Below are 10,645 nucleotides of genomic sequence, written 5' to 3'. Positions count from 1 at the left end.
GTTGGGTCTGATTGGACAATTCCCATCCTTACCCTTCTTATGACGTCATTGCTTACGTCATTGTTTATTATCTTGCACCAACTACATTATTGGTGCTTTTATGACCTAAGCGCTTACGTCATTATGCAATAATATTGAGGGATGCTTCAGATGTACTGTCCTCTTCTTTTATCATGTGGGCTGATTCCGTTTCATTATTGCTTTCTTCAGATATTTCTGAGGCACATAGCTGGCACTTGTGGTCTTCTCTATCTTTTATCAAATAGCAGAGATTCTTCTTTATCCCTTCAGGGAGCTTTTCTAAAAGTCCAGATAAATTATAGAATGTTGATTCAAATTCCACCAAGAGTCTCATCTCTCTTTCTTCAATTTTATTTCTTTTACTGGACACAAGCAGAGTATTTCTACTTTTATAATTAATCCTTGTGTGAGATTCCTTCGTTATTTTTTGAGTTCTTTCAAAGACCCTTGCTAATGTACTGGCTAGTCTTCCTTCATGACTGTAAATTGTTAAATCTTGAATTCGATCAATTGGTTGAAAATTTTCTGGGAAGACGGACATGAATATTACTTAGTGTGCTGGAACCAAGCATTCTTCTTCTTCATTAAAAATAGGTTGACTGTTTGTAAATTTTAGGGATACATCCCTTGGATTTACATTGTCAATCATATTTTTAAATCTCTTTACTGCATCAACAAATCCTGCAGCAAACTCACTAATAATTTTTAGTTCATTAAAAATTAAAATTGTATCAATTAATCCATACTGGAAAAACTGATAAGTGTCAGATGGAGAAGCGTCCGGAAAGATAACCAGCTTTGTTAGCAGTTCTTTGGCAATAGGATAATATCCCAAAATTGCCCTTTTTTCTTCAGTCTAATTCAGGATTATATTAAGGGTTTCTCTGAGATTTGATCTACAGACCCTTTTCTTTTCCTTGATTTCAGCCCTTGTAGGAATGTTTCTTATTATTCCTGTTCTCTGGGTTTGAATTGGAGTTTTATCTGCTCTTTTTAGGGTTTGCTGTGGATGAAGAGCTTCATATTCCCTGAAGGATTCCTTTGCCTCTTCCAGTGTTAAAAGTCCTCCTTTATGAATTATCCTTGATTGATGTGTGAATGGTGCTGCTTTTTCCCAAGCATCATATACTCCTTTCATGGGGCCATTATAAATTACATAATATTTTTTATCTTGGGTGAATTTTTTAATAATTTCAGCAATTGTTATATTTTCTGAAATTTTTTCTTCACCTGATTTGTCCACCATGCTTAGCTGGCTGAACTCTGATGGTTTCGCTTGTTGTGTTGATTTCATTGCTTTAATGGCCTTCTTGAGAGATTGGATCTGTATTCTTATTTGCTGACAATGCTTGCATTTTTCGAGTTCTTGCTCATATTTTTGAATTTCTTGATCTAATGCGTTGTAGACGAACTCCATTCTCTTGTCAATGTATCTGCAATAACATTTTTGTCACCCTTAATATATTCAATCTTTATTGGATATTGTAACAAAAATAATTGCCATCTTACCAATCGTCCATGATTATAATTAACTTTTAAATTATATCGTATGAAACCTGTTAGGTAACTTGAATCTGTCCTTAATGTAAATTCTCTGGGTAGTAAATCAATTTTTCATTTTTTAAGAGATTTAATTGCTGCTAGAGTTTCCTTTTCAAGAGTAGTATATCTCTGTTCTGTTGGAGTAAAAGTCCCTGAAATATACCTGTAAAGTAATTCCTTTGGGGAATATTTAGAATCTAGTGATTATTTTTCCTGTTCCAAACTTTTTATAGCTTTCTTAGTTTTTAGACATCCTGACCAGGTTATGTCTGAAGCATCTGTTTCTACTATTAAGTAGTCGTTTTCTTCTGGAATATAAAGTTCAGGAAGTTTTTCACATAATTCTTTGACTCTTTGAATTTGCATACTATCTTTTTCTTCCCATTTCCATTCTTTTTTAGTACTTATTTTTGAAAATAAGCTTTTAGTGTATTCTGTTATATTCTTTAAAAATCCTTGATCAGAAATATAATTTATACACCCTAAAAATCTTTGTAATTATTTTCTATCTTCTATTTTATTAGGAAATAAATTTACCTTTTCTAAAATATTTGGTTGAAGCTTTAGCTTTTCTTGAGTGGATAGAATTAATCCAAGAAACTCTATTTCTTGTTTTGCTATTCTTGCTTTCTTTTTGCTAAGAACTAATCCTTTTTCTTTACATCTTTCTAAAACTATTAATAATTTTTGAAGATGATCTTCTTTATCCTGTTTTGTAAAAATTAGTATATCATCAATGTAAACTAAAACAAATTCATTTAACTCTTGTAGATTTTCTTCCACAAATCTTTGATAAATACCTGGGGCTTGTTTTAATCCGAATGGTAATACATTCCATTCATAGAGCAACATACTTGTTGATTCTTTTGTTGGGCAAGTAAAAGCAGTTAATTTCTTTGTTTCTTCGTCTAAACGAAGTTGCCAATATCCTGATTTTGCATCAAGAGATGAAAACCAAGTTGCTCCTTTGATTTTTTCTAAAATAGAATCTTTTCTTGGAAGTTTATGAGCATCACCAATAGTTGCTTCATTCATCTTCTTATAATTAATTACCATTCTTCATTTTCCCCTTTTAATTTTATTATTGTTTTCGACATAAAAGAAAAGCATTTATAAATTTCTTTTATACTTTTATAGTAATAAATGTGGCATTATTGCTAAGTCTCTGAGTCTGTTTTCGAGACATATTCAAAAATATAGTCTAAGCTATCATCTGATTCTTCTAATGGTTAGCAATTTCTATTTGTTTGGTAAGGTCCTTTTTATCCTTTTTTTTTGGACATTCATTTGCATAATGTCCTTCTTCCTGGCAATACCAACACTTACAATTTTCTTTTTTATTTAGGCAATAGTCATTTTGTGTCTTTTATTTTTATTATTATTTCTTTTTCTAAAATACCTCTTTTTTCTCCAATTTGGATAGTATTTTCTTTTTCTAAATTGATATTTTCTTTTTCTTTGAAAATTTTTATTAAGACCATATTTTTGAGGTATATCTTCATTATCCTGACAGCAAATTCTAATTATATTTTCAAATCTTTTTTGAGTTGCTTTTTGCATACAACGTTCTTTTATTTCCTCTCTTATTGCAGAGGTTGCTCCGCCAAAATTATTTTCAATTGTCCCTCTATTTATTTCTCTTATAAATCTTCTCATTATAAATTCATTAGCAGGATATGAAAGTTTTGTTATATACATACTAAGATAATGGTCTTTATCTTCTTCTTTTAATTTATAATAATGTATTCTATATTCACATATATAAGATTTCACATTACATAAATCATATATCTGAATATTAGCTAAATGGTTTTTTGCTTCTTGATATTCTTTATTATAGACTTCTTGTCTATGATCTATAATATTTTTTCTAAAAAATTCTTTATATAGAATCATCATTATATGCAATATCTTATCATAAACTGTTGTTTTGTTGCTAATTCTTCTATTATTTGGTTTTCTATTGATGTCATATAATCTCTTATAGTTCCTTTAGTATGAAACCCTATATAATTCCAGATATCTCTTCCAGACAATTCACTAAGTTTTGGATTAGTAAAGGCTTCTAATAAGAAGAAATTCAACCAGTTTTCGAAAATTTCTTTTTCATTTTTTTTACAGTCTAGATCGAGCATTCTTTCTCCTTCCATTTCCTGGATTTTAGGAACGTATTTTGATGGTATTTTTGTGTACTTTGAATCTTTATTTATAAATCCCTTTTTAAAAGCATAATTTTCAAAACCTGTTTCCCATTTAAATTGAGATTGATTATCCTTAGATGTTCCAGCTTCATTTTTTACTTGTATTAGAATTGCTGATTCTTCATCACTTGAATAATCTAGGATGTGTTCTTCATTTTCTATATTTTCAGAATTTACTAATTTTTCTTCTATTTGAAATTCTTGTTCCATAATATTATTTTCTTGAGCCATTTTTAATTGTTTAAAAAGTATTGTAACTTCTTCTAATTTTTCTTCAATATTCATAATTTCAATGGTGGTTTTACTTTTAATTCTGTTATGTTGATTATATTTTGAAATTTTTTTTCTTTGGGATTCTCTTTTTCCTTATTTCTTTGAGATTTTATGGATACTAATATTTCTTCAAGCATATCTACTATAGAATTTAATTGTGGGTTAAAAGTATGATAAAGATGTGGGGAATCATTTCCATGGTAATATTTTTTAGAAATTCCATGTAAAAAATAAGTTTTTTCAGGTTTTTGAAGTCCTTCAATAAAACTTATAGTAAAATAAAGATTTTGAGAAAAGTCATTTTTTATTGATTTTAAAAATTCGGTGTCATTACAATTAATATTAGTTAAAATCATTAGTTTTTGATCTATTAATTTTGATAATTTAATTATTTCTTCTCTTAAATCTTCTAATTTACTTTTTTTCCATTAGGTAACGCTTTTCTTATAAAAAGTTATGGTTTTAAGTGTTTTGTAGTGAAAAGTATGGCTTTAAAATGTATGGTTTAGGTTTTTCCACGTAGGCATCTTTAAAAAAGGTTATTTTTGGAATCTTTATTTGAGTGGTGGCTTATTGATAACTAAACTAGATGCTTTCGAAAAAAATTAGCTAAAAGTTCTTATACTCATTTGGCGGAGCTAGCTCGTAGGCAATAAAAAAAAAGTCTAGGTCAGTAACTTTATTAAATTTTGACGAGTATGTAATCAGCAAAAGAAAAATGAATAATTTTATATTATTGGATAAAATTTCACACAATTAAAAATATCATTAATGTCTATTTGATGACTACAAATCACAAAAGTTGCTGGTCTCTTAGCACTTTTCAAGAAAAACTCTAAGGGCCAGCATATAACCAGCAAAGAAAAATGAGCCATTGGATGAAATCTCACACCAATCTCACACCATTAAAATCAACATTGATAACTATTTGATGGTTACAAACCACAAAAGTTAGTGGTCTCTAGCACTCCTCGTTAATTAATTAATTGCCACAGAAAAGACTTTTTATTATAATACATATATTTCAGTCAATACATATTCTGTATATCTGGGAACGTTCCATGCATGCACTCCCACCAAACTTGGCTCCACCACCACCTCATGTAGAATAGTAATAAATAAATAAATAATCCATCTGTTCTTAACTCTAATCGAGGCACAAGACACTATATATACCCCCTAAATAATTCATAATCTCACCACCGAAATCACACCCTCATCTCACTTCTCAACAAAACTACTCTCTTTCGAACTCAAAGGCAAATAAAACATTCTCACCACATTGGCCTTCAACAATGAATTCAAATTCATCAACATTATTTATTTCTTCACTTTTTGAGCAAAATATCGCAATTGAGGAGTCAAAAGGTCACATCCTCTTATTATTTCCAAAGCAATATTCTCACTTGCCCATGTCACTAATAATCACTGCCCTTTTCTTTACGTGCATTATTGTCATTATTGTCACCAAATTTCTTCGCACATTATCACTTCATGCAAACACCACAAAACAAAACTTCAAGAACCTTCCACCGGGACCTTCCTTTCTTACCATGATGCAAAACCTTGTTGAGTTTTGCAATAAGCCACAACAAACACTAGCCAAGCTTGCTAAGCTTCATGCCCCAGACATAATGCTTCTAAAGCTTGTTCAATCATCAACTACAATAATCATATCTTCCCCAAACATTGCCAAAGAAGTGCTACAAACCAATGATCTGTTGTTCTCAGATCGAACAGTTCCAACTATTGTAACCGCTCTCGATCACCACAACTATAGCTTGCCCTTCTTACCGGTTTGTCCACTTTGGAAAGATCTAAGAAAAATATGCAATGAACAATTGTTCTCCACCAAGGTCCTCGACACGAGTCAAGGCCTTAGGCGCAAGAAGCTTCTAGATCTTCTTAACGATATGCAAAATTACGGCCGAGCCGGAGAAGCTGTTGATGTTGGGAGAGCAGCTTTTAGGGCATGTATAAATTTTTTGTCCTATACTTTTGTGTCTGAGGATTTTGTTGAATCTGTGGAGAATGATAAAGATGAGTACAAAGATATTGTTTCTACTCTCTTGAAATTATCAGGAACAGCAAATGTGGTTGATGTTTTTCCGGTGTTGAAGGTGTTTGATCCACAAGGACTTCAAAGGAACACTGCTAATTACATTACAATGTTTTTTCATAGACTAGACAAGTTGATTGATAAACGGTTGAAGCTAAGAGAAGAGGGGGATAATTATGTCACAAACAATGACATGCTGGACACGCTTCTTGATATTTCTCATCAGGATAGTGAGAAGATGGATAGAGAAAAAATCAAACATTTTTTACTTGTGAGCTTCCTCTCTCTTTTTTCTTTTCTTTTTTTTTTTATTGCTCTAGATAGTTAATATTTTCGGTGAATATCAACTTTTTTGTTAAATTTTAAATTTCAAATCATAAATTTTAAATATTAAATTATATACTTTAAAATTTAAATTCTATCCACAAATCCTAAATCCTCTGAAACTAAAAATAAAAAAAAATTTTGATAAAAAATATATATTAATGTTAACTACTTAAAAAAATTAGTTTTTTATATTTTTCATATAGAATAATATGATAAAATGCACCGTTTATCTTTTTTCGGTATTGTATTTGGTAACTCATCACCTTCATACCGTAAAATAACGTATAAGGCCTATTGTTTATAGAATTTCTCACTAAAATAAACACAACTTGTTTTATAGGATCTACTTGTTGCGGGAACAGACACCACTGCATATGGATTAGAAAGAGCAATGACTGAATTACTTCATAACCCAAAGGTCATGTCAAAAGCCAAACAAGAATTAGAACAAATCATTGGAAAAGGTAACCCCATCGAGGAATCCGATGTTGCTAAACTGCCATACTTACAAGCCATAATAAAAGAGACACTAAGATTGCATCCACCAGCTCCACTTTTGCTCCCAAGAAAAGCAAAAGTTGATGTTGAAATCTCAGGTTACACAATCCCAAAGGGTGCAAGAGTTCTAATAAATGCATGGGCTATTGGTAGAAACCCTAATATATGGGAAGATGCAAATTTGTTTTTGCCCGAGAGGTTTTTGGGGTCTAATATTGATGTTAAAGGAAGAGATTTTCAGCTCACACCATTCGGTAGTGGGAGAAGAATTTGTCCCGGTTCACCACTTGCTATTAGAATGATGCATGTGATGTTGGGATCATTGGTCAATTCTTTTGATTGGAAACTTGAAAATAATATCAAGCATGAGGATATGGACATGGATCAACCCCTCCGAGCTATTCCAGTTGCACTGAATAATTAATTGTTGTCTGTTTTTGTTGTTCTTCAAAATTCCAGAGTTTTTTTTCGGTGACCAAATTCCGAAGATCTGATTTGTTAGAAAAGGTGATGAATGTATTTTCATTATTATTGTTTTTTTTTCGTCTAGTCATTAGTTCCATTTCAATTGTAATTCCTGTTAGCTCCCAAAGAGTGTGTTAAATTTGCAGCCTTGTATTATATATAATAGAGATTGAAAACACAATAAAATATACTTACTTTTCATTTCTTATTAGTTAACCTACTTGTATTTTTTTTTAAGGTCTGCAAGACAATTACCTTTTTTTCCTAATAAACAATTAATATTTTAGGTAAAAAGAGAGAGAATAAGTGGAGGAGAGAGCAGCAGCGGCAAGCGAGAGTGCAAAGGTGAAACACGGTGAGGACATTGGCTTAGCCGATGGAAGGGATAACGGGGGAGAGTACAAGGGGTTGCTTCAGGTGTCTTGGAAGTGAGCATCTTTATAATATCTAAGGAGATACTTTTTTAAGTGATGTCATAATTATATTTTCTATTTAAAAAATGGTAATACGGTGTGTTGTTAGAAACAAGAGATTGAGAGAGTAATTTGAAAAGTGTATTATTGAGTGTGATAAAATGTACAATATATAAGGAATATTTATAGGTGCTAAATGAATCAGAACAATAAAGGTATAGAATCCTACAATTAATATATAGATATACTATATAAATATAGACGATACTAATTGATCTAAATTGATTCTAATGATTTTCTAACATCCCCTCAAACTCAAGTGGGAGCTAAGGATACCAACTTGAGTTTGGATAACAAAGTCCGGAAACGAGTCGGGTGATGAGCTTTCGTGAAGATATCAGCAGTCTGATCTAGTGTTCCAACAACAATGAGACGAACAACATCAATAAGGATACGTTGCCGAACAAAGTGACAATCAATCTCAATGTGTTTGGTGCGTTCATGAAACACATCATTATGGGCGATCTGAATAGCACTGCGGTTATCACAAAAAATATCAGTAGGGAACGACTGAGGAGCACTCAGATCTTCGAGAAACCAACAAACCGAGATAACTTCAACAGTGGCGTCAGCGAGGGCACGGTACTCAGCTTCTGTGCTTGAGCGAGCAGTGAACGTTTGCTTCTTAGCACGCTAAGAAATGAGAGCGTCGCCAAAAAACAAACAGTAACCAGTAGTAGAACGATGATTAGTGAGATCACCAGCCCAATCAGCATCGGAGTAAGCCTGAAGAGACAAAGAGGAATGGGCAGAAAAATAAAGGCCATGAAATAGAGTGCCTTTGATATAGCGAAGAATGTGAAGAACTACCACATAGTGAGTAGTACGAGGAGCTGACAAGAACTGGCTAAGTACATGAACCGGATAGGCAATGTCTGGTCGGGTGACAGTCAAATAGACGAGACCGCCAACTAACTGTCGATAGAGAGTCGGATTATCCAAAATAGTGCCATCCATAGGGGTAAATCGAACATTAGGCTCAAGAGGAGTACACTCAGTGTGACTATCTGTAATCTCAGTGCAAGCAAGAAGATCTGAAGCATACTTAGCCTAAGAGAGATAGATGCCATCATCGGTGGAGATGACTGATGAGCGGATAATTTATACGCTTTTTGGCATTGTTTTTAAGTAGTTTTTAGTATGATTTAGTTAGTTTTTAGTATATTTTTATTAGTTTTTAAATAAAAATCACATTTCTGAACTTTACTATGAATTTGTGTATTTTTCTGTGATTTCAGATATTTTCTGGCTGAAATTGAGGGACTTGAGCAAAAATCTGATTCAGAGGCTGAAGAAGGACTGCAGATGCTGTTGGATTCTGACCTCCCTGCACTCAAAGTGAATTTTCTGGAGCTACAGAAATTCAATTGGCGCACTCTCAATTGCGTTGGAAAGTAGACATCCAGGGCTTTCCAGCAATATATAATAGTTCATACTTTTTTCGAGTTTTGATGACGCAAACTTGCGTTTAAACGCTAACTTCCTGCTCTATTCTGGAGTTAAACGCCAGAAACAGGTTGCAAACCAGAGTTAAACGCCAAAAACAGGCTACAACCTGGCGTTTAACTCCAAAAGAAGTCTCTACACATGAAAGCTTCAATGCTCAGCCCAAGCACACACCAAGTGGGCCCGGAAATGGATCGGATTTCTTCACCAATTACTCATTTTCTGTAACCCTAGCTACTAGTTTAGTATAAAAACTACTTTTAGTGATTTATTTCATGTCTTTTGACCGATCTTTGTATCACTTTTGATCTTAGACATTTAGGGGCTGGCCATTCGGCCATGCCTGGACCTTCATCACTTCTGTATTTTCAACGGTGGAGTTTCTACCACTACAAGAAAATGGAACATTTGTAACAAAAATTTTGTATCAAATTAAAAATTGTTACAAAAAACCCTTTTTTTTTTATTTTTTTTTATTAATAGTTGCTGATTGTCAACTCTCTCATAGTGCGCTTTGACAATGAAACAAACTAGACCCTAAAGGTACTCCTAAAGTTGCTTATGTTTTTAATATATTTTTGTAGATGATTCCCATTTTATATTAGTATACTTTAATTTGTATATGGATCTCTTTATCACATTTTACTTGTGTCATGGTTGAAAAATGACAAATGTCCTATTGATTGCTTTGATAAATTTGGTTGGGTATGGCTGAGACATAAGTTGCATATTGGTTGTGTTTGTTGGAACCGTGAACGGTGGAAATATCCAATTTTTAGGGGAGGTTCTGCCGAATTTTTTATAAACAGTTTGGATAAAACTTAGTGGAAAAATTATAGATAGTGTTATATCTTGTTTCTAACTTTTTGGTTTCGGTTTTTCTTATTTACAGGAGTGCTGAAAGGGTGACCATATGCAACCTTGAGGGCTCAAGAATGTTTTGATGCATAGAGACACTAATCTATGTTAGAACTTTTATGTTTTGGTTGAACTAATCCATGTACTCACTAGCTAATGTTATTTTGTTTCAAGACAATTTTAGCTAGAAGGATCTTGTTTGACTTATGTATGTTTTTGCATATTAAATAGATGTAAACTAGCTTATTAAAAGCGTTATTATATTAGTTAATTTAAAAACTAATTTACTAAATTATGCACGTAATTTGTAATAAAAATAAAGTTGTTACAAAATAACTTATTCGCTTTCGTAACTGAAGAAAAAAAAATGTTACCAAATCATGTTACATTTTGTAACAAATTTTTTTGATAGGAAAAAAATTTACTGTCACGAAAAATACCTTCAAGATCAAAATTTGTTACCAGTTTTGTAACGGCTTCTG

At 32.2% G+C, this 10,645-nt stretch overlaps 1 protein-coding gene across 1 annotated transcript; it reads left to right on the top strand.

The window, feature by feature from the left end:
• LOC107612182 (geraniol 8-hydroxylase-like) lies at positions 5,253 to 7,418 on the top strand. Its single transcript, XM_016313999.2, has 2 exons — positions 5,253 to 6,367; positions 6,764 to 7,418. Exons 1-2 carry the CDS (start codon positions 5,333 to 5,335, stop codon positions 7,343 to 7,345), a joined length of 1,617 nt encoding a protein of 538 aa, XP_016169485.2. The 5' UTR covers positions 5,253 to 5,332; the 3' UTR covers positions 7,346 to 7,418.

This window comes from Arachis ipaensis, chromosome B08, assembly GCF_000816755.2.
Source record: "Arachis ipaensis cultivar K30076 chromosome B08, Araip1.1, whole genome shotgun sequence".
In the NCBI taxonomy this organism is placed as follows: Eukaryota; Viridiplantae; Streptophyta; class Magnoliopsida; order Fabales; family Fabaceae; genus Arachis; species Arachis ipaensis.
This window is presented reverse-complemented; position numbering and strand designations above follow the sequence as displayed.

Bases quoted from the DNA above. Each gene is read 5' to 3' on its own strand.
- LOC107612182 (XM_016313999.2), top strand. From the start codon at position 5,333: ATGAATTCAAATTCATCAACATTATTTATTTCTTCACTTTTTGAGCAA. The intron at 6,368-6,763 runs GTGAGCTTCCTC...CTTGTTTTATAG, and splicing joins AAATCAAACATTTTTTACTT to GATCTACTTGTTGCGGGAAC.